This window comes from Oenanthe melanoleuca, chromosome Z (genome assembly GCF_029582105.1).
Source record: "Oenanthe melanoleuca isolate GR-GAL-2019-014 chromosome Z, OMel1.0, whole genome shotgun sequence".
NCBI lineage: Eukaryota > Metazoa > Chordata > Aves > Passeriformes > Muscicapidae > Oenanthe > Oenanthe melanoleuca.
The window spans coordinates 74,447,578-74,475,418 of record NC_079362.1 but is presented as its reverse complement, the minus strand read 5'-3'; the positions used below and the strand labels follow the sequence as shown (position 1 = coordinate 74,475,418).

Genomic DNA, 27,841 nt, shown 5'->3' with positions numbered 1-27,841 from the left:
GCTCCAGTTCTACCCAAAATCTGCCATTAATAAAGAATGAGAATCAATCAATCTTTTAAGTCTTTATACATAAAATTAAGGCTGGAGGCCTTGTTGCATAGGAGCTGCCATCACATTAATTCCAAGAACTTTTGTGAATAAGGAATAACTAGCACCCCTTTATCCACCCTTGCCTTTTGAAAGTAAAGACTTCCCTCTGATACTTGTCACTGCATTTTGTTCCTTGAAACAACAGTACTTCCTTCCCCATCACCATTTGATCCTTTGGAGGCCACTACGGATGGCAAATGGCTTGGAGGTTTTTGATTTTGGAGTTGGTTTGTTTTCTTTCTGTCAGACTGACTCAAATTCCCTCTGCCAAGCCGTGTACTTCTGGCTTAGGTTCTTTGCTGATGGCTTGGTGTGGGTGATCACATCCAGGAAATCAGCTGTTGTGATTGTGTCCAGCTGGATCATGTGCAAGTTGCTGTTACCTAAAGACAAGAGAAGTGAATAAATCCTGTTACTATTAACAAAAGACACTCTTTTATGTCCATGCCAACACTTAATGTAGGGAAATAACAGACTAAATGTAGTGAGATAAACTAATAATTGTGCGTATGCTGAGAGCACACATAATGACAGCTCTAAAAGAAGCCCTGACTTTTAAAAAATTAGAGTGTAGTTTAAAACTTTTCCAGGCAGATATCAGAGCTCCACCTGCTGGAGTTAGAATGTTCATTCCAAGAGTTACAGCAGGAAATCAGCATTTCCCAGATTCTCTGCTCAGAGCTGAGGTACCTGGCTGATGATTTTCAAGAGCATCGAAAATTTTCCTCACTGGTCTCATGGCTGCCTCCTTGCACACAAGTTTTATGTCTGACCCAGAGTATCCATTTGTTTCCTGTGATGGAAATCAGAATGATACATTACAGCTCACAAATCAGATAGAAATGGAATTTACAGGCATATATATTGTGTATGTATAGATATAAAAATTTGTGATGTCTATTGCTGTCTGAAATTATATATACACATATTATATACATTTATATACATTATATATATTATTAATGTATATACATTTATATACATATTATAGCATTCATATACACATAGAAACACACATAAACTTTTTTTTTTGTACCATCCCTTCAAAATTATGTAGCTTGTTATTCTTTGAATGCCTACATTACTCATAGGACTAAGGAAAACACTGGGCATTTTCTTACTAAATGCCAATTTTCTGTAGGTCAAATAAAACCATCCTCAGCTTTCCTGATAATAAAATAAATGCATTTCCTTATGAACCCAGAACTGAGCAGTATTGTCTCTGTAAACAGATGTAAGAATCTCAGCTGGGTAAACGAAAATATTTAAATATATGCTCTAATGCAAAACCAGCACAGGGCTGGGGCCTTGAGCAACCTGGGCTAATTGAAGGTGCTCCTGCTTACAGCTGGAGGTTGGAACAAGATGATTTTTGAAGTCCCTTGCAACCCAAACCATTCTAGAATTCTGTTTCCAAAGAATCCAGGATGTGACAAAGGACTACATGAAGGAAGCTGGGGTATCTAATGAATCTCTTTGCTGTCAAATCCTCTTTTCTGCCACAGCAGTGGAGCTGTGACAAACTTTCCCTACACAATTAACTGTTCATTACCCTGATGAATTGGAAGTGCTCCCAGCTTGGTGAGAACAGTGATAAAATCTGCTGTTGCTGGAAGTCTCCCTGTATTTAAGGCTGGAAAGATGGCCCAGCAGAGAGGGCCAGGACACACCATTTTGCAGGCAGAGCTGCATAAAGCCAGTGATTCCCATGTGTGTGTGCCATGCTCAGCCCCACTTCCCATCAGTGTCCCTCTGGCTGGCCCCCAGGTGAGCTGAGGTGTGTGCCCAGCTCTGTGTGTGCCATGCTCAGCCCCACTTCCCATCAGTGTCCCTCTGGCTGGCCCCCAGGTGAGCTGAGGTGTGTGCCCAGCTCTGTGTGTGGCAGTGGCTGCTGTCCCAGCCCTCGGTCACCTCTGTGGCCCAGGAGCAGCTGCAGCAGTGCCCACCTGGCTCAGCAGGCTGTAGTCCAGATCTGTCCTCAGCTTCACCCCGCTGCTGCTGCTGCTCAGAGGGGGCAGCCAGTGCTGGATCATCACCCTCCGTGCCTCCTGGCAGGGCAGGTCCACCAGGATCCTCTTCTCCAGCCGCCGCAGCATGGCAGAGTCCAGCTCCCTGCAAGCAGAGCAGGAGAGGGAGTGTCTCAGCACATCTCTGTGAGGAGATTTGGCTTTGACAGCAAGATCCTCGCCTGTAGCTGTGCAAAAAAAAAAAAAAAAAAAATTATTTATTTAAAAATAATTAATTATCCAGTGTATTCCCATTCAGTGATATGCTACTTGTGACACTGATGCTAACACGAACGATCAGAAGTTGTGGTTTCCATCCCTTGCCCTGGTACTCCTGCAGCATGTTTCATCAGCAGCAACCTCTCCCTTTCCCCCTCTGCTATTAAGGAGTCACTGCAAATTGCCTGTCTGGGGCACTCTCAGGACTAATTAATTGCTGCTTTGTAAGGGATGCTCAGTAGATATAAAATCTGAAGGTCTTGGATGTGAGGCTGTGTACTGTGGCAGAGCAGGACACCAAGCTGAGACTCCTCCAGCAATACAAATTAAAAATATATTTTTATTATTTATATTTTAATTTTTTGTTTTGGTTTTTGTTTATTTATATATTTATTATTAAGATAAACAGACACAAAGGACATTATCCTTATGAAAAATGTCATGTGCAGGGTGAAGAGGCTGGATAAATATGTCAGTGAGCCAAAATCCCTGATTCTGTCAATGTCAACACTGGTTATGATGTTTGGTCTAAAAAAAGTTAAGAAAGAGGTCCTGTACCAATCTTTCTCTACTGACGCCATTCAGTCACAGACTCCTTATTCCAGTTTAAAATATTATTTAGTCCTCATACCTGGCAAAAAAATCTCATCCAGAGGCAGCCCACTTCAAAGTTTCTTGTGCAGGCAGAACAGAAGCCCCAAGCATCATTTCCACCTGTGCTGGCTGAGCATGAGGAACCAGCTGCTGGAGGGTTCTATCTGCAATCTGGGACTGCAGATACACTTAAATAAACCTGGCCCTATCCTCAGTTCCTTTGGTGAAATATTTTTCCCAGCAAAGTCAACATTAAAGCAACAAATGGAGTTTCTTGTATGTATTTTAGTTCACAGGGAACTCAAAGCCAGCTCAAGATGGATTTGTAGCCCAACACCAGAGCTGATTTCTGTCACCTTTGGTGACTAGTTCTTAATACCAAATTAAAATTGAATACCAAATCATACTTTCTATAGCACAGCATGATGAAGAAACCCAAAAATGGGCTCCCAACCCCCAACACAGCATGCCTGGCTGTCAGCTCTGCAGGAACAGAAGTGTCCCTCTCCCCAGAAATGTCTTGGTTTGGGAGACCTTGTTCTACACGTGCTGATCCAAACAATGAATACAAAAATCAGAAAACCAGAAACTCAGATGACAACAGGAATTCACTCAGGTCCACCCCTGTGCTTCTAATCAAGGCCTCAGAATTAAATACCAGAATTTTTTAACCAACAGTTGTTGCTACATTGATATTATTATTGATATTTTACGTTGTTTCAGGTGCTGTCCAATGTTCAGTGCAATGCCTCTCACAGAGGGACCCCCCTAGCATAGACAAAGAACCATGTTAATCTCCTTTCACCTTCCAAATGTATTTTTCAGCTAAACTTCTTAAAATTGTCTTGCTTGGCTGGAAATAATTACTCTGGCTGGTAACACTTTTCTGTTATTTACCCATATTAACACCCACAATAACATCTATGTAAAAAGGACAAAAGTTCTCAAACAGCCTGTAAATCCTCCAAATGATGGCATTTTCCATCCCTCCTTCTGCTTCAGGCCCCCCAAGAACACAGTTTCATGGGCCCCCTTAACCATGTTCTGTAAATAACAGAATTTATTTCTTCTTCCAACAGAAGTCTCTGCTCTGCCCAGAGAAGCTCTGCCACAGCTGCTCTGTGGCTGCCCCATACCTGAAGTGCTCAAAAACAGGGTGCTTGAACAACCTGGTCTAGTGAAAGGTGTCCCTGCCCGTGGCAGGAGAGTGGAACTAGATGTGCTCTAAAATCCCTGCCAACCCAAACCATTCTGTGATTCTGTGATTCTATGATTCTGTTTATTCAGAAGGTTACAGTGACCTGTTGGCTGAAGAGGGAAATAAAGAAACAATGTTTTTTGTTATCTTGAGTTTTAGGTTGTTGTTGAATTGTTTTGTCAGTCATCAAATGTAAGGTTAAGTGACATTAACCAGAGCAGAATACAAAGCACTGAGCCAACCTAAATACTCTCTGAAACAACAGCTAATGGAAGTACTGAGAGATGCTCATTAAAAGATAAACAAAGCTCCACAGATTCATAAGATGGATGACTTTTTGCAATTAACATTAGGAGGCATCACAGATTCACAGAATGGTTTGGGTTGGAAGGTAAGAATCTACTGGTGTGCACCCAGCTTCACCCATCCTGAGGGTAAGGATAAGAAAACAGCACTGCAATGAAAACTGAATTAAATGTGCTGATACACTAGTAAACTATGTGATTAAGGATCTCTTCATGCCTTCACTAATAAGGCCTTTATTTTATTTACTTACATTCAATCATTTCAGCATGTAATTTGTCAATAGAAACACTTTCCAGATGAGCAGCAGAAAGCACGGGTGGGCAGCAAGCACGGGCTGAAGAGGAAGATCAATAGCTGCAGTGCAGCTTAGGACAGTGTAAAGAGCTTTGTTTAGGCTTCTTTTCATTCTTCTAAAAGCAGCTTGGTACTAATTTTTTTCCCTGATCAATAAATATCCATGTTAAACAAATCTCTTGAAATCCAGCTTAACAAATGTTTGCAAGAGCACAGGGCTGTGCTGTGAAGCCACAACTTAGGTAGCAGTAGGTATTTTGAAATTTTGTTATGAATTATTCCTGTAGAGACGAAGTCTGTGTCTGATAGTGGGGCTAAATGTCACCTAATACCCATAAACATAGTCTGAAAATATATAGCTGGGGTCCTAAAAGAGGTTCAAAACCTGCTAACCTCTCTGGAGGCAGATAATCCCAAATTCCTTGATGCTGGAGAATCCCAGTAATGTGAAAGCTCAGGCTGTCACCAGGCCTTCCATCCCCCTCAAACACTTTTCTAAGCATTTGCCCAACCCCTTCTTAAAGTATTTTCTCTGTGGTAGGCACATTTCCAGCAGACAAGAGAGAAAGTCCAAAAGGAAATTCTAAAGTCTCAGGTATAAAACTTTGAGAAGTGAACATCTCAGCTGCTATTCCTGTCCCAACACAGACTGACAGCTTTCTTTCAGTGCAGGTCCCTCAAAACAGAAACCTTGTTGTTTTGTCTCAGCCTTAAAAATAGGCTGTCATTTTGGATTTTCAATGAAGCAATTTTGTAGAAATTAGAACTTCAGTGTTATAAAATTATCAAAAATCAAATACATAAAATACTCAAAACTGAATTCTGTGTATTTCACATAACTTCCCAGAAAGCTTATTGATTGTTTAAGGCAGGTACAAGGTAACATGCAGAAATCTCTCTGAATGGATAATTATCTCACAGGATAATTTAAGAGACCACAGAAAGGTGCAATGCACTGCTCAGATCTTCTTCTAAAAGAGAAACAGTGCTGCAATAATGTTAACATTTATAGTGTATTACTAACAAAGAGCTAAATGTGTTAATATTGTATTAATACTCTTTAAAACTTAACTGTCCATACAGAGAGCAGTTATTTTTTTCAGCACTTTCTTACAAAACTGGAACACAATTAAATTGAATTCAGCTCAGTTCCTTTTATATAGATACTGTAACAAAATGGGATGGATTTTGTACTGGTTTAAATTCATGAGTTTGTCCAAGACATAAATCTCTGAAACCAACACACAGACTTTGCTATTATGGCTATAAGAAAAAAAAAAAAAAAAGCCCATGGTGGCTCTGTACTCACTTTTGGACCAGGGTAGGGACCAGCCTAACTTGGAACAGCTAACTGCTGCACAAATCTTAGGTGTCCACACAGCCATTCTTTCATTTAAAGAACCTGAAGACCCTGGACAAGACAAGCTAGGCTGGCCTGCCACATGGGACTCATTGAAAATATTACTTTTGAGCCTCAATTCTCAGGCAAAAACTCCACTTCTGTTGTTTAATTCTATCTGCCAGGTTCCCTGGACCTTTTCAGCCAGGCCTGACAAAAAGGGGATCAGCTGACAAGAGGAATAAAATACTACCTCAGACTTTGTGAGAGAGCATTTGGTGATATGCACAACCAAAATGTGCATTTGTATTTCCAAAATAATACATGCTCTAGGACTTTGGATTTTTTGTAAGTACTTAAAGGGAAGCAGCTGTGGTTACACACCCTGTGACATTCAGACTCAAGACACTCTCAACAGTCTGCTGTTCACAACCCAGAGCTCTCCAGTCACAAAAAGAGGCTTTTCCAACATTTGTCCCCACGGCAACTTGTAAGATTCAGCCAAAAATCACTGATCTTGAGAAACAATCCATAAATGAAGCCTGTGGCAAAGCCCTCGCAGTTGGTTTTAGGTGCCCTGCTCTGTGTCTGTCATGCTGCAGAGCTGGGCAAGTGTCATCTCACTAAACAAAGCACCTTTAAGTCAAATTTCAAGTTTTGCCCCTTGAAACGCTGCTGAACTGCTGCTCACACAAGGTCATTCCAGGAACATCTCCCATTGGGCTCCAACAAACAACTCCCAGACCATGGCTTGAAGTTCCCTGGGAACAGGACTGCTGTTTTCTCCATTTGTGACCCCAAGCCTGTGTTCTTCTCCGTGTGAGAGGGGAACAGACCCACTTAGGTCCATGTGCCTTTAGGGACAGGGGGATCCAGAAAGATCTCAGTGCTGTGAGGATCAGCAGCTCCTCTCCTGAGCATCCTCAGCTGTTACATTACATAATGTTACAGTTGTTACATTGCAGTAATGTTACCTCCCTCCCAAATGTTACCTCCCTTCCTCATCCTCTCCAGCTTGTTTTATTCCCAATACACTTCCTGCCTAGTTTGAGAACCAAATTCCACAGTTCCAATCTTAAAGTGCTTTTTCCTCTATACTAAATTGTGTTGAAGAAACCAAAGAATTTTGTCCCTCAACTTTTCAAAGTCACATTTGATACGAATAAAATCCAACATTCCTATTTATGGAGTATCCTTCTAAGCACCAGATGTTTTAAGCACCTTACAGTTCCAGGCTGAAAACCCTTCTTAGCTTAAACATAGTAAATAACTTGCCTATAAAGTCAAATACTCCATTTTAAATATTAGCAGCTGGTACGATCAGCATATGTTGACTTTATTATGGATTATTCTCATGTGACACAAATAGCAAGAATTGAAGAGTTTAAAAGTAAAAGCTCCAAATTAATCTTTAAATGCTTTAACCAAATATCAAGGCTTTTTCTGCAAAAGTCTAAATAAAATCTTTATCTGTGCTTAGAAGCTCATGAAAATGTATTCAAAATGTACTCTCTGGATATCTTACCATGGCAGATTGGAAGCTGCTAAAACAAATACAAGATCATCAGATCTGGCCAAGCCATCCATCTGCACCAGTAATTCTGTTTTCATCCGCCGACTTCCTTCATGTTCACCACTACCAAGATTCAGAGAAATATTATTTGCTCAGTGCATTAATCATCTTTATTTATACAGTGCCATTCACAGCAACTGAGCCCTTGTCACAGTTTTGCCCCAGTTCAAAGCATGATTAAGCTCCATTAGCTAACATCTAAGCTTTAAAATCAAGCTTTCTAATGATTACTTAAATGAACTCTTTTCAGTGCATTAAAGTGAGGAGAATTCACTATTACTGAATTAAAAAAAAAAAAAAAAAATTATTTTTTTCTTCACATTAATCTGTATGCAGGACCAACATTTGCTGCAAAATACCTAGGGCTCCAATTGATTGACTGATTGATTGATTGATTGATTGATTGATAAATGGCAGGGAATTCTTATAATGTAATAGTTGCCATTAAATAACTGGTGCACCTACCTCTTCAGGGTAGCATTTTTCTGTGAGTGAATGTGAAATGGCCACAAGAAGATAAACCTACTACTGAATTCAACATTTTGCAAAATGTTCTATCAAAAGAAAACAGAAAAATACGCCAAACTGATATGAATTCAGAAATGGGGCAGAAACCACACAGAAAGAATCCTTCTTCAAAAAAGGAAAACTTAAGCAAAGTGCTAAGAATTCTGGCCCTGATACAGGTAATGTGTTTTGCAGAAAACCAGCTGGAACTCTTGGTTCCAGATGTGAAGGTCTTGGAAACTCCTGGATCAAGTCCAGGGAAAACATCAGGACCTTAGATGGTAAGGGCTGCAGTTCAGGTTTAATGACTTATTTCTGCAAAGGCATTCAAACATCAATGCCAAGTCAGTATTTAATAAGTACACGTAAAAATAAGTAGAACATCTAGGATAAAAGTCCTTATTAGAATATATAACCCAGTAATGTTAATGAGAGCTTTTAAATGTACATATAAAGGACAAATTTGGCTCATAATTTGCATCTATTAAGTGAGAATGACTACAAGTAGCATCTTTACAACAGGGAGTATTCTATTTACAAATAGTAAGCACAGAATATAGACATACAATATAATATAAATAAAGTGATCATGTAATTCACTGTATGTAAAATCCCCTTAATGGGTTCTTAATAGTTGTAACAATATTTTTATATTTCTCCAGCTTCTTTCTCATCCTGTGTTTTCAACTAGAAACTGTCTACATCTTGGATTCAAGTAACAACACACTCCTACTCCTGCAATGGGAGATGCTGACAATGCCACCAAAATCTGCCACTAATGAAAATGCCATTCCACTGCATACACTCCCTATTACTCTGCTATGCCTATGTTCAAAGTGTCACAAAATAAGCTGATTCTTACTTACTTCTAACAATTCACCTGTTGTTTCCCTCACCCCTGTCCTTTATTCCCATTTCAAAACCCTTTAAAGTACAGCACAACTGGTTAGAAAGCCCTGCACCTCCCTCCCTCTTGCTGTCCCTGTAGCACCTTGCTAATCCTCACACAACCTGTCCTGCTTCTCTGCTGTGACACAACCACTGCACCTCTCTCTTTTAACCCCCAAAGTGGCTCCACCAGTTACCCAGGAGCAGTGCCTCTTTGACTCATAACTGACTCCAGCTCATCCAAGAAAATTGTAGAAGGAGCGTGGTACCGGGCGAGCTCGAACAGCACCTGTCAGAGAGAAGAGTAAATGTGAAAGAGAAACTAACACTAAAGGGAACTGGCATGGAAGACAAATTAACAGCACACACACATCAAGGGATATCTGCTGAGAAAAAACTCTGGGTAGGCTGAGGATCCCTGAATCCTCTCAAAATCTGAGAGGTTTGTAAAGGAGATAGAAAGAACACAGCCTTGTAATCCTGTCTTTATGTGTAAATCTTTCTGTCTAAATCCTATCAGAGTGCCCTGAGAATAATGGGATAGAAGAAAATGATCCATCAGAGGATTCTGAGAACTCTTAAGTTGCTATTGAGATTAAACATGTGCCTTTTGTTGTTGCTCCATTTGTACTATTTTTTTTTAAATAAGGATTTGAGGGAAAAAAACTGGAGGTCAGTTGAAGTATAATGAAAGAAAATGCACTGATTCTTTTGATAAGAATCAAGCAGTCTTTTTTTTTTTTCCTGATCAAAACAAACATAAATTGCTTGAACAATCATGATTAAAAAACACCAAACTATTAGGCTGAAACAAAAAAAGTGGATCTGCTCTTTGGAGAACGAATTTTCATCTAATTTTCTGTAAACATGGAGAGGCCTGTGTTAGAAATAAGAAAACACTGTCAGTTCTTCTTGAATAAAGTGTTTTTTGAGTTTTTAGATAAGTATCACTAACAATATATATTAGTCCAGCACTCCTAAATCTGAACACTTAAAAAAATAAAATTTTTAAAGATACATATTATTTTCATCACTTTGAGCATGAAACACAGGGTTTAAGTTATTTGCCCACAGTAGAAGAAGTAGATCATGACCAGTATACAATTTTACAAAAAAAATGAAATATATAAAATATATAAAATATATAAAATATATAAAATATATAAAATATATAAAATTACAGAAATATGCTGTAGAACTGAGAAAAATAGGATGAGAGAATATGCCTCAAATGACCACAAATCCCATATAAACTTCCCCCTCACCAGCCTCATGTGATTTTAGGATATAAAGTCACACAACACTTTTCTTAGAGGTTTCCCAGTCCACAATCTTACTTCATTTTTTGATTCTGCCATAAGTTTAATTAAGGGTAAAATTCAGTATCAATGCATGTTCTGCACCGTGTTCACCTTCTGGATGATGGTAGCAGAAACCAGATTGTCCCCACAAACTCCTATCACAAAAGAAAATTCCAGGAAGCTACTGAAACAGATGTCAAGAGGATCAGTAATAGAAAAAGGGAAAGAAAAAGGAGGCAGGACGAGTAAGTGTGCTGCAGCCATTGCCTACATTTCAAGAGAGTAATAATGCCATTTGCTGAGAACAGTTTGCTATGGTTCTTTGTTTCCAAGAGCTCTGCATTTACCTGAAGTGCAGCCCAAGAGATGAGGGTAAGGCAGGTTAAGGGCTTGTGGATTTCCACTGAGATGGTAGATGTTATGAAGAGATTCAGATGAGCAAGGATGCTACATCTGAACCCCCAATTTTTTTTTTGTACCATGAGTGAGCCATGCACACTTCTCACTAGTTTATACACAAAAATGCATTTAGTCCTATGCCAGCAAACTACCTTCCTTCAAACAACATTACATCTGCATTTTACTGGAAGATATTTGTGACAAGGGAGTTCTTTGCCCACTTCATGCCATGAACAACTTGGGAATCTAAATTATATTTTGCAGGGTGCCTAGGAGCCAACCCCTGCAAAATGGATGTGAAGTGCTCTGAAGAGGTCACCAAGCACACCAGTTTGGAACTCTGATTGATTCCTCATCAACCAGTCAAAGATCTTTGCTAGCTTCAGAACATCTGTTCCATCTCACATTACAGAACTGAAGACCCACAGCAAGAATCCATTATGAGATTTCTGCAGAAGTGATATTATTCCTGCTTTCAGAATTAGGTATAATCAAAGTCATGTTTTGTCTAAATCAGGAAAGCTTGTATCAGAGGAATCCTTGTTTCCAGTTCTGTGCTGAACCCCAATCCTTCAAGGGAGAACATGATGTTTGTTAAAAAATAATGAACGAGAAATAATTCTTACCCGGACAAGTTTTTCTGAATCACCCCTCCACTTGCTGACAATGGTGGATGCTGATATGTTGAAAAAGGTTGTATTGCATTCTGTGGCAACAGCCTTAGCAAGCAAAGTTTTCCCAGTACCTACAAAAAACAGTGCTTGAGAAATTCACCCTCCAAAGGAATAAAATGCAAATGTTTTAAAAAATTCCCCTCATCCTACTACCAGTCAGGTAAAAACTCATAGATTGATTTGGGTTGAAAGGGACCTTTAAATGTCATTGAGCCCAACACCCAGCAATGACCAGTTTCACCTTCCACTGTCCCAGGCTGCTCCAATTCCCATCCAGCCTGGCCTTGGGCACTGCCAGGGATCCAGGAGCAGCCACAGCTGCTCTGGGCACCCTGTGCCAGGGCCTGCCCACCCTCCCACCAGCAATTCCTTCCCAATATCCCATCCAGCCCTGCCCTCTGGCACTGGGAGCCATTGCCTGTGTCCTGTCCCTGCATGCCTTGTCCCCAGTCCCTGTGCAGCTCTCCTGGAGCCCCTTCAGGCCCTGGCAGGGGCTCTGAGCTCTCCCTGGAGCTTCTCTTGTGCAGCTGAGCACCCCCAGCTCTGCCAGCCTGGCTCCAGAGCAGAGGGGCTCCAGCCCTCAGAATATTTTGTGTCCATTTCAGGATTGTTTGAAGAAACTCAGGTAACATAGAACTGCAAATGTGTTCTCCAAATCTGGAAGTAGTACATGCTGAAATGGTCAGATGCCTTCTGTGGCAGGAACTTCTAAACATTCACAGAACAAATGGAGTTCATTGCAGAGACAGGCTTTGCAACCTGACTCAGGTGCTTCTTGTGCCCTCTGCCCCCTTCCAGCCACATGCTTGTGTCAAAAGTGGGGCAGAGGGAGCAGGGAAGCTGCACCCACAAGGAGAACATCCAGCTGGAAGAAGGCAAAACTTCCACCCCAAAACAACCCCTAAAAGCAGAAGAAAGGAAGGGCATTTTTCACTACAGAGGTAAGTCCACGGCAGATTTATTGACACATCATAGGATCATGCCAAACTTGATTAAAATGGTCCAAGATGAGTAAAAACAGAGATCTGAGTTTTCGTTCTCCTGAATTGTTAGTGTAAGTACTGTCTCTGGAAGATTTCAGGTACAAAAATAGCCAAGGCACATAAGAAAGGCCAAGTTTGAATGTCAGAGATGGACATAACCATCCAACATTCTCTTCTTTTAATTTATCTACAGAACATGTTCTTTTTTAACCATCTAATCTAATTAACACCGATGATTTATTCACAGGATAAAACAAGAGGCAGTGACAAACACAAAGATGTGGTAAAAAGCTCTCCATACCTGGTGGTCCATACAGCAATAATCCTTTCCAAGGGGACAGAATCCCAGTAAACAGCTCTGGATACTGCAGAGGCAGAAAACTAATTCAGGGATTAAAAATGTATAATCTAAAACAAACTGCAAGGGATTGTAGTCTCCACCTTCACTGCTTCTAGCACATTCAAGAAACATAAGAAATTTTAAGAGAGGCATAAAACCACACCAAAACAATGTCACATGTATGATGTAAGTACTGAGAAAAATTATGTATTTATTATTTGAAATCTGGTTTCAGTGTTTGTTCATTTTTTTTTTCAAGTGCAATTGATGTGACATTTTCTTCTGTAAGTAATTTTAGATGGAATTAATATAGGCCAAATCCAGCACTTCTTACAATACCAAAGGTGCCAAAGGATTGGGCCTAACTTACAATTTTAATATTGAAAGGTGATTTTCCTGTAGAAGAATGCATGTACCATTTCAGATGGAACAGGAATGGTTCTGGCTTGAAACAGGAACACCAACAGTTCTAACATGAATGGCCTACAAAAGCACAAATATATTAAGAACTCTAAAACACCGCTGTAATTGCAAGGAAACAAACCAGTGGGCCCAACACTGGTTTTCTCAAAACAATTTAGCACCTTACCTTTATGGGGTAGACAACTGCTTCCTTGACCAGCCTTTTAGCTGCATCCAGTCCTATAATATCATCCCACTTCACATTCGGCTTATGGAGATAAATGTCCTGCAACACACATCACATCTTGTTAGCAAAACTCCTTCTGCAGTTGATAATGACCTCTGGCAAAGTAAAAGGATTGACTCAGTCATAAAACAATAGTGCTGTTAAGTGATACAGGCTGTATTATTTAACCCTAGGTGCCTGAGACCTCCTAGGAGGGAAGCATGCACAGCAATCACTTCCCCTCCAGGCCCTAGTTTCCCTAATGTATTCCTACCAAATGTAGATGCTGAGCAGACCTTCCTCAGATCTGTTTTCTGCTAGTTCAGTTTAGGAACCAACCAACATACCAAGAGCTACTGTGATATGCAGGTTCACCAATTCTAATATTTTGTCTCTATTGCTGCAAGTACTGGATGTGTAAAAAAGAAGTAAAAGCAATCATAGTGACACATTGGTTCAAGTTTACACCCAGTAATTCAAATTCTTCAGTAATTCAAATTAATCTGAGTCTTTGAGCTGAAACACCTTTTGACATTCATTCTTCAGTGAATTTTTCTTGCCTCCTTTTTAAACATTTTTATTGTGTAGTCACAAGTTCCATAGTTCACTCATGTGCAATGTAAAAATACTTTGGTTTTTTTTTAAACAATGCTCAGTAACTTTATGGCTGCACCTATTAGTTAAGTTATTACCTATTGCAATGTTAATAACTACTTCTTATGCTATTACTCGTGTTTTAAGTAACTGAAAAATTTCTATTTACTCCATGCTATGCAAGATTTTATATGTTGCAAGAAAAGCTGTGAGAAACTCTGCATCAGGAAGAAATTTTTCCCCTAAGCATCTGTCAAAAGATAGACGGTAATTAGTCTATGCCCTGAAGCACTCACTAAATTAATTTCATTTAATTCATCAAACTTTCCAAATCTTCTATGAATCTTTCCACTTGCCTTCATAATATTTTTGGCTTTGTGTTCTAGGGGCTAATTGTTCTGCAAAAAATATCATCTCTTCAGTACAAATACTCAGAATAAATTCTGCTCTCCAACAAAAATAGTCCACACAGACTGAAGGAAAATTACATGGTTGTATCCAAGGGGAAAAGTTGATTTAATACAATTAGAAAAAATTATTTATATAGAGTAGATTACACTTTCCCTTTTTATTAACAGTGAATTAAGATGTATCAGATTTCTTCTATTAAGTAGAGACTTCCATAACTGTTTCCAAATTAAATTAGATTGTGATATGAAATAGATATAACATGCTATTTATTTTTATTGATTAATACATTGTTGATTACCATAGCAACTAGGAATACAACATAATGGAGCACAGTTCAAAAAGCACGCCACAATGAAGGGAAAGCAAATTTTTATTGCTTTTTTTTGCAAATGTAGCAGCAAAAATAACATTATTTTAAGGTCTACCATAAATAAAAAACCAGATAGGGATTGAAACAAATGAGAATTTTCTTACTTTAAGGTTGGAAATTTCCTATGACATTTCTTAAGTTCTACTAAATGTCAAATGCAAAACTTGTGGACCAAGAATTTGGGCCATACACAGATATAAAAATCTGTCTGCAAAAGTCTTCCAGGCTTTTTTGAAAGATGATTATAAGCAGGTTTACCAAAGCTTATACTACTTGTGATGTTTATATGCAGAAAGTCACAACACTACCAAACCCTGTGGTGCTATGAATCCTTGGGGATGAATGACTCAGGACTGGAACTCTCAGGACAAGAGAGACACCGAGGGGCTGGAGCGTGTCCAGGGCAGGGACGGAGCTGGGGAAGGGGCTGGAGCCCCAGGAGAGGCTGAGGGAGCTGGAAAGGGGCTGAGCCTGGAGAAAAGGAGGCTCAGGGGGGACCTTGTGGCTCTGCACAACTCCCTGACAGGAGGGGACAGCCGGGGGGATTTGGGATCTTATCCCAGGGAACAGGGACAGGAGGAGAGGGAACGGCCTCAGGCTGGACCAGGGGAGGGTCAGGAGTAATTCCTTCATGGGAAGATTTATCAAGTTTTGGCACAGGCTGCCTAGGGCACTGTGGAATCCTTATCCCTGGAGTTTAAAAGCCATGTTGATGTGGTATTTGGAGACATGGGTTAAGTTGTGGCCTTAGCAGTGCTGGGGAATGGTTTGACCTGATGACTTTAGATGGCTTTTCCAGCCTAAATGATTCTCTGATTCTAAACCATGCAGAAATGTCAGGGTTTAATAACAGTTTTGATAGATGCTATCTAGTAGGTACATTCAGAATTCAGATATTGCTGACACTGGCACATAATTGACACTGACTGTCAGCCCTGGGCCTGGAATGGAAGCTTCACTCAAATGGTGGAATCAAGATTTCTCCCACCATCTGATCACAGCTAGAGAAAACATTAGATAATAGTTGGTTTTAGCTAATATATTTAAATCTCTCTTTTCAGTGAAGTATTGTACTTTTTTTTGTAGCAAAGAGGAAAGCCATGATAGCTGGCACAGCATGAATAAATTACCTGTTCCCCATTAGAAAGAATTATTTCCTTTCACTGTGCATCAGAAAGAAACATCATTACATGCAAAGAAATTATTTGTTGGGGAGCTTTGTGGAGAGAAAAGTAACTTGCACATTCAAGAATAAGCACTATCAATGAAGTAAAAAGAAACAAGCAGCATTACCAGATGACAAAGATAACCAACATCTCTCTACAACTGACATGGAGATCTGCTCTTACTTTGCTTACAACCATTGCAAGTTCCCTCATCTCACCAGTCATGCCAATAAAAGCACTAAGAGGTTTCAATAATCGTTCCTAAAAGAGAAAAAACATAAGTTCTTGTCAGACTGCAAGTACTTTTAGACAAACTATTAGCTATTCTTTTAAAAATGGATACATTGTAGTAATATCAACTTTTAAAGCTGCAGGAATATGTGAAATAATAAAAATTTTGAAGTAAATCATATTTCCAGTAAGTCATCTTTTCCTCTGACAGTCTCTAACCCTTATCAACTTTAAAATGAGCAACTTTCTCATTGCACTTACAGTCCTAAATATGTCCTACACAGATTAAAAGGAATGAAAGAATGTTCAAGTTCATACTGATTGGATGGAAATATGAGCAGAAACACTTACTGATGGATCTGGATCACAATTAAGGCTGTTCATGGGAATTCCATCTGGTGACACTCTAACAGCATCCTGAATCATCTTGTGGAAGTCAATTATTTGGCCCTAAAGGAGAAAAAAATTTTGCTGTAGGCTTTGCCACAGTGGTAGCACTACACTTAAAAATACATTGGACCAAATTTTGCTTGCAATTACAGCAGTGTGTTTCCTTACTGTATATACAGTCTAATTATGGCAAAAATTGACCCAAAAACCATGGTAGCAATAGGGATAGAACACACAACTCAATTCAATGATAACTGTGGAGCCTTTCATTACCTCATTTAAGAATTCAAAATTTATCTTCAATCATAGTTATCTATCATTGTGTTTTAAAAAATGAAATATTTCTCTCTGCATATGTTTGAAATAGTATTTAATCAAAAAGTGCCTCCTATGCAAAGAATTATAAAATTTTTTATACAAAGTTATAAAACTGACTCTTCAGCTGATTATGCATAAACATTTTATATAAAAATAGACAAAAAACCCCCTACCACTTGATATTTTTGAAAATCTCTGTGGATTTTTTACCACATACATGTTTCTCTGACAAACCACATACCAGGTTTCCACCAACCTTTCTTGGGTGAGAGCTGTCTCCTCCAGTTTTGCTGATTCCTGAGATGCTTAAGCCAAAATCAGACTGATCCAGAGTATCTGCACCATCACTATTCTAAAGAAAAATGTCTTTTAAAACAGATGTGTTGCCAAGTAAATGGATTGAAGATATGACATTATAACTATCATTCCATCTCTTCACACAGGCCCAGATGAAGTTCCAAGATAAATATTAATCATTTAAACACCACTATTCATTTAATTAACTTCACCTGACTGGTGACAGCAGTGAAATCCATGTCTCTGGAGCTCAGCAGTGAAGTTACTCCATGTACTGAGCAGAAAACTGCATTGTACATAAGAAGCAACTCTTATGAACAGTGGAAATGACAGGCTAAGTAAAAAGCACAGCTTGTCAACTCAGAAATGAGGAGATTGTGTATTCATTTCACACCAGTTATTCCTTTAAAATCCGAAAGGCAATGTTCTAGGGTATTTTAGGGGTAGAAATAGGTCAGAGTAGAGTTCCTCTTGATGCAGAAATATAGCCAGGCCCTTAAAAAAAGGCTGTAACAGACACAGTGCTTGCTCAGCAACCTGCTGTTCCTGCTCCACCCTCTCTAAAAGGATGATAATAAAGTAGATTTCCCAGCAATCTCACCAAAATGAGACTCTCAAACCTGAACATTAGAAAGCCAAATTACTTCCCCAGTCTCAAACAACTTATGCACTGTGAAGATCCTTACAACTGATACTAGACCTTCTTCTTTATTTGTTTGTTTTGCTTTCTGGCACTAAATGATGAATACATTGGTATTAACAGAAAAACTCTGCTTTCAGTATAGGTTGGATTATATGCCTCCTTTTCCTCTAAGTTGTGGCTGTAACTGTCCCCTAACTCATGGCCAGAAATTCTCTCAAAGTCTTGTACCTATAATCCTTAAGTGACATAATCAGTTAAACTCATTAGTTGTACAATTATTAATCATGTGACTCCCATCCTCTTGCTGCCTACAGACTCCCCAGACAAAATCACATTAATTTCAACTGCACTGCTGTCAAGACAAAACATCTTTAAACCTGTCTGGGGCTCTCCTTGGAGGAGGATTTAGGTTCTGCTGTACTTCCAGGTGAAGTTTTTGACACTGGTCGTTGCACTGTCTGTTGTTTGACCCTTGGAACATTCTGAGAAGAAGGTGCTGTCCTGGAATTAAGAAAAATAATGGAAGACTTCCATGACTTACTTTTTTTTTTTTTTTTTCTTCTTCAAAATACCCTAAGCTTTCAAATAAAGCAGTTTTAGGCTCACTTTGGTCCCACTGAAGTTATGGTGTTAATTCCATCACAGCAGGGTTCAATGCTGTTCAAACCCCACCCCACTTTATCCACACTACCAAAGCTCTGTAAATTGTCTGCCTCTCCATTTGGGAGATAAGTCTCTAGTTTCCTCTAACACATACAGAAAAAATGCACCACAATGTCAGGAGCATGGATCTAGGCTTTGGTACTCCTCTGGTATTACAACATTATCTTAACCACTGTGTATATTTGCTTTTACCAGGAGAATTTTCTGCCCAGAAATACACCCCACACATTTCTCTCACCTTCTTGCTCTTCCTCCACTTTTCAGCTGTTGTTTATTTTCTGCTGTGGCAAAATTAATATTAAAATGGAAAATAATTAAGGATAGAAAAGACGGCAATTTGAACCTTTTTTCCCCTTTAAAAATTATTTTTAAGCACACAACAATGACCTTGGAAATAATAATGCATAAACAGGAACAGCGTGAGTATAAGCACTGCAAATTTGCAAAAACCTATTGCAAACAAACTGGTATTGGTGAGAGTGGTTTTGCTTCAAGCTTTTTACATCTTAACTCATTCAGTCTTTGGTTTTTCTGCTTACATTTTAAAACCAGTATCATGGTCACAGTAAATGGGTACTATCAGAAATTAGATTAAGTACAATAATTTAATATATCACAGAGAATACTTATTTAATGCTAATATTTTTTTTTCATTGCTGAATTGGGAAATATGGATTTCTCTTACTCCTCTGAAGAGGAATCAAGATCAACATAACAAGACAGAATAAATGTCACATTGCAACAGTGGTAATCAAACTATGTTATCTTTTGCTTTTATACAATTTTAAACAATTTCTGTCAAAGGAGAGTTTTTGTTAAACAAAGTATCAAACTCACAAAGCCCATATGTGAACTCATAAAGCCAAGAGTTTGTATGCTACCCATGTGCCCCTGCTTCTTCCAAAACATGTCTCCTTTCAGTGTTCTCTGCACAATGCTCTTCTGTTCATGATTCTCAGACACTTCCATAAAATAACCCTTCCCAAACAGCTCTTTCCCTGAAGGAGCTTGGGAACATGGTGTGTTTAGGGGCAGCAGAGCCCGTGGAGCAACCTGTAATCTTGTGGGTATATCTACAACACTTCCAACTGGAATTCAGCATGGAAATGACCAACTTGCTACTATAGGACCTGCAAGAGTGCTGCAAAGAATTCAGTAGGAAGGAACACCATGCCAAGGATTTTGTTTAGATATGCAAGTCTGGCCACGGGCACAATTTAGGGCATGGTTTCAGTGCAAACTGTGTGCAGATGCTTATGCTTTAGGGGAAAAGGATGATGCCTCTCTGCCAGCATGGTCACAAATCTGAGCTTAGGTAATATCAGACTACTTCATGCCTAGGAAGCTTTACTGACCAAAAAATGCATCATGAAAGCTTTCAAGAGTCCAAGAGTGGCTTTTTGAGAATTCTTTTTCACTAGGACTCAGTCTTGACTACTGCTCAGTTTGACTACGATGTAAAAACGTGCTCTGTAATACATTTATAATCATAACAAGTCCTTTTTGTTTTGTCCTGCAGGGCTGTTCTTCCTCTTTGTATCAATACCAATCCATAGGCTCTAGAAGTACATGCCTTTTTCAAGTAAATAATCACTAAACCCTTCAAGCTGGAAAACACCTCTAAAACCATCCCGTCCAATCACCTCCTCACCCCTGCAGTGGCCACCACTGACCCACGAGTGCCACATCCACATGTGTTTTGAACTCTTTCAGGGATGTTGCTCCACCACTTCCTTGAGAAGCCTGTGCCATGGTTTGACACCCCTTTCCATGAAGAAATTTTTCCTAATGTCTAATCCAAACCTTTATCCTTTAAGCTTTTCATCACTTACTCTCATACAGTTGTTCTTACGGCTTCTCCAAGTTACGTTCTGTGCTCAAGTGCAAAACCATTCAGGCTCTCAAGGTCGTAACAGAATGCTCATATTCTGATTTGCTTTATTCTGTATCGTTCATTTACTATTCTCTTCCCATGAGAAGAGTGGATAAACATATCTTTGTTTATAAGCCGTAATGTTGTAATGCTTTGTGCTTAGCTGACATTTTCCAATACCAGAGCAGCTTTCAAAAGACAGGAAAATGCTACCTTCTAGTTCCTTTATATAAAGAAATAAGGAAAGGCAGAAGGGAGCAAAGCCACATCTCTCAATTCTGGTGCCTTGTGTGCTAGAACTACAGATCTGTAACTGTAAGTGTTGGAACATTAAATACTGAAAAAGGCTGTGAGCATAGCAGGAAAATACACATTTTAGACTTTGGAAATAAAAGCTTTCTTTTTGGAACAGAGCCACATACCAGTGTCCAGGACCTTTTTGGTAATTTTAGGATACTTTTGAAATTTTACAAAATAATAGCTTTCATATTCCATCAAAATTGTCTCAAGATCAATGTTGTCACAAACTTCAAACCCTCGTAAACCTAATTTTGTCTCTTGTTCCAAAGCATTTGCAGCATCAACATACCTGGTGATTTAAAAACAAAACAAACAAAGATCAAAAAACTGAGAGTCATTATCTTACTCTGCTTTCTGAAGAAGAAGAAACAAGGCACTAGTAAGCATACAATATTTTTAACCTGTGCACAACCCTATTTTTATAGACGTATAAACTCTATTTCAATAAGTTTAAGTATTTTAAAATTATATAGGGATTTTTGTTTCAGAAACTGAAACAATTTAGCAAAGCAAACTGCGATGATATCTCATAGTAGTTTTACCACGTCCTCACATCAACCCAAAGGCCCACCCTGTCCATTCAGCCAAGAGAGGACAGAAATATGTAGTACAGCAGGTCAGATACACACAACTCCACAAGGGTAGAGCACTATTATCTAAAAAACATACCCTTCCTTGATTAAATAATGCAAAATTAGAATGAGAAGATTTTTCCGACGAGCTTCTGTTCGCATCTCCTCCTGTGAATTAAGACAGAACTCTAGATCAAATGTAATATTCTCTTTATTGCTGTAAACAGCATCTAAATGTAGCCTCTGGAAACAAACAAATTAACACAACAGCATGCAAGAACTGTAAAACAACTCACTGTTAATAAACACAAGGAAAGTGGTTTTCAATCTAATTTTTCTTACACATTATCAGGGCTATTGGATGGGTAGAAACCTTTTTCTAGAGAAGAGAAAATTACTTTAGGGTTGAACAAATAACTTACTTCCCTGACTATGATTATGGCTCCCAACATGTTCAGAGTGCTGTGAATTTCAGGGCAGGACTCTTGCAAAGCTCAATGCTTCAGTGACTGTGCAAGGAAACCTTGTGTGCTCCATCCTGGCTTTGTCCTTCCCTTGCAACCAGAAACCTGTTCTCTGAGTCCCTGGAGAAGGGCAGCTGGTGAACAGGTCTGGGATCTGCATGACTCTACTACAAAGACCAGCTGCAACACTTGCTGGCACCTCCCATTTCAAAGGCCTTGATGTATAAACCCAAAAAATGAAATGCAGACACTGGGAGACTTAATGGATTGGAATAACATGAAACTTGCATTATTTTAACACAGGACTGACCAAAATCAGGACCCAACATGAAGAAATTTCAATATGGAGTCAGTTCCATGGATGTCTTGGCAGAGACTGAAGAACCCAAAGTCATTCACAAATGGTTCAGCAATAAAAACAAGGCAGCATAAAACATCCTTGTCTTCATCCAGTGAAGCTTCATCTGAAAGAGTATCAGATGCAATATCAAGTAGAAGAAAAGGGGCAGTGGAAACAGAATCATGCAAGATGATGGAATAAACCCTTACTCTCAGTATATGTTCATTGTCTGCAGCAAACTTCTGAGATTTTTGGGTCATAACAGAAGTTGCTACAATGAAAGCTATAGAAATCAGCACATTGCCTTTGGTTTGCCTCACTGGGACTTGTAAATTTTCCACAGGGGAAGTAGGTATGGCCAAACACACAATTAGGCAAATTAATGACTTCCCTTTTCTTTCAGGTTAGGAGACATTGGGAGTTGGACTCGATGATCCTCACGGGTCTCCTCCAACTTGAGGTATTCTGTCTTTCCTGTGATTCTGTGGTTACTTGTGAGGACCCAGTGTGAACATGAAGGAGTGGCCCTTAATGGATGGGGAAAGAGCAGCAATTGCTGTTGCTTGCACAGCATACATACACCCCTGACCACACTGCATAGTAAAGCAACACAGGCTCCTGCTTCCACCACCAGCTCCTCTCCCTTCTATCCCAACCGAGCAGCACCCACATCCACCCCCAAGAAAAAGCTCAGCCCAAGTGTGCCAGGTGACAAACACAGATTTCTGTTCTCTTCATATTGCACACAGAGCCCCATCACCTGTATCAAGGACTTGGGCTGCTCTCTTCCTGTGCCTGGTGCACAAAGATGCCAAGGAACTACTACTGAACAAGACTGATGTTTTTAAACCCCAGAAGATGTGCAAAAGAAATATACATACATAAAGACCATTTCTCTATTTTGTCTTGTCTCTTGGAAGAGAGAGCAATTATAGCAAACTGCTGATAGAAGAGAATAATTTATTTCAAAAACCAAAGGTGATTTTCGGATGGTGCAAAACCAGTTTACTTCTTTATGCACCATTCCTTTGCTTGGCTAGACCTCCCTCTGCTCTGTAAACAGTGCTGGATATCACACAGCAATCCACTGCTAATTTCAACACTTGAGACAGCACCATGAGCTACTGTTTTATTTTAAAATAAAACCTGCCAGCCTGTAAAAAGTACTGGATAGAACTGGGACAAAGTATCCCATCCAGCAGGTATTTTCTGGGACGTTTGCTTCAGTCGTGGGGCCATCTAGTGTCACGACTAAGGAAGAGCTGGATTTGCTTTTAACGTTTCCTGCAGAGTGTATTGGCATTTCACACTTTGCAAAAAAAGATCCACAGAATGCTCACACTGGTTTACTAGAATGAAGTCTAAAACTGGCTGGAGAAAAGGAAAAAAATCATAACCCCTTCCTACCTTTACTACCCTTAATACCCTCTTGAGAAAGTGTTTCCAAAAGGAAGTTATGATACCACTTCAGTGGTGGTAGAAAGGTAATTTATCTGAACCATGTTGGGGAGAAAGGAGTGCTGTGTAAATGTTTTGTAGATAGGTAACTCTTGAACGAAGCAGACTTGCTTCTGGGAGATGCTGCAACAAGAAATGAATCAATTCTGAGAATTGTCATGAGCAAAGAGAGAACACACACACACTGAGATTAAAAGGGTCTTTTCCTTCTTAGTCTTTTGATATGCTGGTGCTTGGAAAACAAGTTTTGAATTTGCACCCTTTTACTATTTCTCCTGGACGACCTAAATCTTCCAAACACACCTGGAGGTGCAAGGAGGAAGCTGGAGTAATCACTTGCTGAGAATCCCACCTGTACATCCTTTGAAATGCAACTGCTCCTGAAGGTTTATGCTGAGAAAGATTAACTGCTGCGTTTGCTAACATATCAAAGGGCAAGGTTACAGCTACCTTTGAGTATTTAAAACACAGTATGCAAACAGAGTGGCTGCCACAGAAGACAAACACATCAAGAGTTTCATGTAATAAACATGGATATTCTGACAAGAAGAATTGCCTCTGCCTGATGGACTGACAGGGTTCATGATCCATGCTTGGAACTTCCCTTGAAAAGAATTTGTGCTCTGGCATGTCATCTGCTGCTGTTCATCCCCTTTTGTTACTTCTTATATCCCTAAAGCGTTTTAAGTTCTAGTATAAATGGTGATACAGTGATTGGCAACATCTCAAGTAATTTAAGTACAGACTTACTTTGTGGTAGGGTAACATTATGTCTACATATGAGCCATCAACTTCAACCTTGACATAGCAACATTCTTCTGGTTGCACTGACCAAACAGAAGGAAAAATGAATATTTACATCCCAAAAGAGCCTCATCTAAAAATGAGGAGAGAGTTTAGACTGAGAGGTTAATCCTGTCTTTAACCTTTGTCAAGAAGAATGCAAACAGCAATGGCTGATTTTGAGAAGTCAGACATGTGTCCGAATTAACTAAGCTGTTAATCAGTTGATCAACTGACAATGACTTGTATGAGGTTGGACCTGAAAAACAAAACTGAAATATCTCTGGTAGCCCAGTTCTGTGAATGTTTGATTAAACAAAGAAAAATCAAGCATCTTTCAACGTGCAACTGTTACAAGTCACGAATCTGGAGAACCAGTGTAACATGGATCACTGCCTGACCAGTCCCACAACCCCTTTCCTGCATTTCACTGCTATTTTAGCACATTATTATTTCACCATTATTTCAGCACACGCTCTTTCCATGAGGCAGATAAGCCTCTGTCTGTGTCAGTGCCACCAGCAGCTTTATGTGTCTCCTTAAAAGAGCTCTCTGCCCACCCTGGTCTGCTGTCCTGTGCTCCAGGTTGTTCTCTCGGGACAGACCCACTGCACTTGTGTCCACAAAAAAACCTGCCTGCCACAGCCCAGGCAGATGCTAACACTGCCCAGGGCTTCTGCTCTGCTTAGAGAGGAAATGCCAAATCTTACACAGCATGAAAAAAACCAGGAGTACTTCCAAGTGCAAAGTTACTTAAAATTCAGTTTAGCTTTATAGTGATCTAGCCTTCCTGTTTAATTAGTATTTAGAATTGCATGTTGTTTATAGCCACTGGTATTTCAATAGATGTTTAAATGTTTAAAGTTTAATAAGCTTCTGTTCTTAAAAGAATAAAAAAACATATGTAATTAAATTTTCAATTACTATAGGGGATTTTGGGGTCCATGAAATTAATAAAACCTTAAGGCACTTAAATGTGATCTTGTTTTAAGAACTAAATAGTTGAGCACTTAACTAATTAGCTCAACACTTAGAGGGTTATTTTCTTTATTTCTACCTTAACAAAAGAGTGCCACATATTCTTTTTTTTTTTTTTTTATTTTATTTTAAATTAAACTCTAATAGTTGTGCATCTTTAGGTGCAATTGTTTGTTTAGTAATTTCCACACCTTTCACTAAAATGCATTTACATTCTAAATCAACCAAGTCTCTTGAGCAATTTCCTGAAATTAATGGACCTAATAAAAGATTAATTTAACTCAGTAATGTTTCATTATCATTTGACCCTATATATTCCGCATGAATATGTTTGTTAGGATGAAAAATAAAGAGCTACAAGAGTAAGTCATCATCTGAGGAGCTTGGGAATAAGAGCTATTCTGCCTTAGTGTATCCACTCTAAGAATATCCAACAGGGGCAGCCAGGATGTGTTCAGAAAGATCCCTGATTCGGAATTCAGACAAAAGGCAGCTAGGGGGCTGTGCAATCACACAGGGAAAGCACTAACCCTAATACACACACAGAGCCTCTTCCCTCTTTGTCTTTAGGATCCCAGGGTGATGACAAGAATGGATTTCCTCAAAACCAAGTTGGCACCATGTGCCAGGACAGAAAGGCTTGATGGGCTCACCTAGTTTTTCTCCTCCCTCCACCACGCTGTATTCCCACAGTTTTACATTCCCCACAGCCCTCTGCACCCTTGACAGGCTTTTAGAAGGCTGAATGTTCAGCTCTTGTCTGGCTTGCTGGCTGTACTTTTTGAGAAACACAAGAAGAGAAGGGAACTGGTGAGTTTTAAACAATGTATAACTTGGCTGCCATTGAATAGAATTTCCCAAGACAAAGAAAGGGCGCTTTGCCCTCTTCTCTCTTCCAAGAAGAGGCTGCTGCAAACAATAGAGTTGCCAAAGTTTTTCAAGGATTACAATAAACTTTCATAATTAAAGACACACAGTAAGCTCACCATAGAACTTATGACTAGGAACAAGAAGCAAAAAAATCCTCTTGGCAGCTTCAGGTGATTCAAGTCACTAATCAAAAAACAGAGGCTCTAAACATCTGCTCCTCTGCAAAATACAAATTACTCCCTTCTCCTTATACCCAAAATATAGACTGTTATCTTCAAATCCATCCTGCCAAAAGCCTATGGAGAAGCCAGCTTACCAAAAGCACATCAAACCAAATCCTGTGGCACAGCTGACAGGGAAGAACTCTTGAGCTCCGGTTCCCAGTCCCACAAAGGTTTCTGCATTTAGTATCCAGCACCATTCTTGGGACAAAGGCCATGTGAATCCCCACTAGTGAGGTTAAAGACCGGGTCCCCTTTTCTCCTCTCTTCCTGCATGTTGATGTGTTTCAATACCACACCTTCAGGCTCCATTCTCGGTGGCTGAGATCTGAATTGTTTAGGGCTCAGAAAGAGGCTGTGCTAGAGGACCCCATTCCTAGGTATATATACCTATCCTACCAGCAATTCCTGAGGAAACTGAGGGGCAGGCACTAGTGACCAGTGACAGGACCCAAGGGAATGTCATGATAGTGGGTCAGGAGAGTTTTAGGCTGGATATTAGGAAAAGGTTCTTCCCCCAGAGGGTGGTCAGGCACTCAACAAGCTCCCCAAGGAGTGGTCCAAGGCTGTCCAGGAGTGTTTTGACAATGCTCTCAAAAACATTGTGTGAATGCTGGGGCTGTGCTGCACAAGGCCAGAAGTAAGAACGTGATGATCCTTGTGGATACCTTCCAGCCCAGAACATTTTATGATTCTGCAAGAGACTGATGTAACACCAAAAGCTCAGGCTCAGGATCCTCCCCAAAAAGCCTCTTTTGTGAAAAACCCTGTCCTTTTCACTCTCAAGTGGGAAGAGGGATTGGTGTATGCATAGCACCCAACAAGCCTTATGGGACAGGCTTTCAGCATTCCTGCAGCCTCTCTCCCTTCTGGTGTAATTTAACCAGCAGATGGAACCAAAAGAACAGGTTACAAAATTCTGTAAAATCTTGCTGTTTCTGGGCTTTATAGAGTGAGAACGACAGAATCATTGAATCACAGGATGGCTTGCGTTGGAAGTGACCTTAAGACCATCCAGTTTCCTGCCATGGGCAGGAGCACCTTCCACCATCCCAGGCTGCTCCAAGCCCGGTCCAACCAGACCTGGCACACTATCAAGGATGGGGCAGTGCAGCCGTAACTTTTTGAAAGAAGAGCTAGTGAAGGAAGGACTACGGATTGTCTCCTCTGGCTGCGCCCACAGCTCCAGAACCATTTAGACAAGGCCGTGGGAGATCCACACCCGCCCCCGCCCATCATGCCCAAGCCCGACCCCGCCGCCATGACAACAACAACCCCTGCGCGTGCGCACAGAGCCCCGCCCCCCGTTGACATGGCAACCACGACGCGCAACCGCGACACGCAACCGCGACGCGCAGCCTCCCGCCCCGCCGGTTCTTACCGCTTCCCTCGCCTGGTGGGTGGTTCTCAGCGCCTGGCAGGAGAGCTCCATGGCGGCAAGAGATGCCTTCGGGAATGTTACCAGGAATGCTGCCGCGAATAGCGCACCGAGCGCCCGTACCCGCACCCCGTCGGCCCCCAAGGGGCACAGGCGCGCCCCGCCTCCCAAGCGCAGCCAAT

General features: G+C 40.2%; 1 protein-coding gene across 3 annotated transcripts; it reads right to left on the bottom strand.

Annotated features, from left to right (window-relative positions):
- Positions 1–48: 48 nt before the first annotated feature.
- Positions 49–27,841, bottom strand: KATNAL2 (katanin catalytic subunit A1 like 2). 3 transcript variants are annotated; one of them, XM_056514887.1, is made up of 16 exons: positions 27,663–27,841; positions 21,265–21,335; positions 20,718–20,884; positions 18,661–18,703; positions 18,137–18,260; positions 17,076–17,171; positions 16,463–16,561; positions 16,064–16,141; positions 13,301–13,399; positions 12,673–12,736; positions 11,341–11,459; positions 9,212–9,303; positions 7,572–7,682; positions 2,037–2,202; positions 781–883; positions 49–473 (listed from the first exon to the last, which is right to left on the bottom strand). In XM_056514887.1, exons 1-16 carry the CDS (start codon positions 27,711–27,713, stop codon positions 334–336), a joined length of 1,623 nt encoding a protein of 540 aa, XP_056370862.1. In that variant the 5' UTR covers positions 27,714–27,841; the 3' UTR covers positions 49–333. The 3 variants fall into 3 exon arrangements, with proteins under 3 accessions (XP_056370862.1, XP_056370863.1, XP_056370864.1); XM_056514888.1 differs by having other exon boundaries at positions 50–473; positions 18,661–18,700; positions 27,663–27,828; XM_056514889.1 differs by lacking the exon at positions 27,663–27,841 and adding an exon at positions 21,942–22,088 and having other exon boundaries at positions 58–473.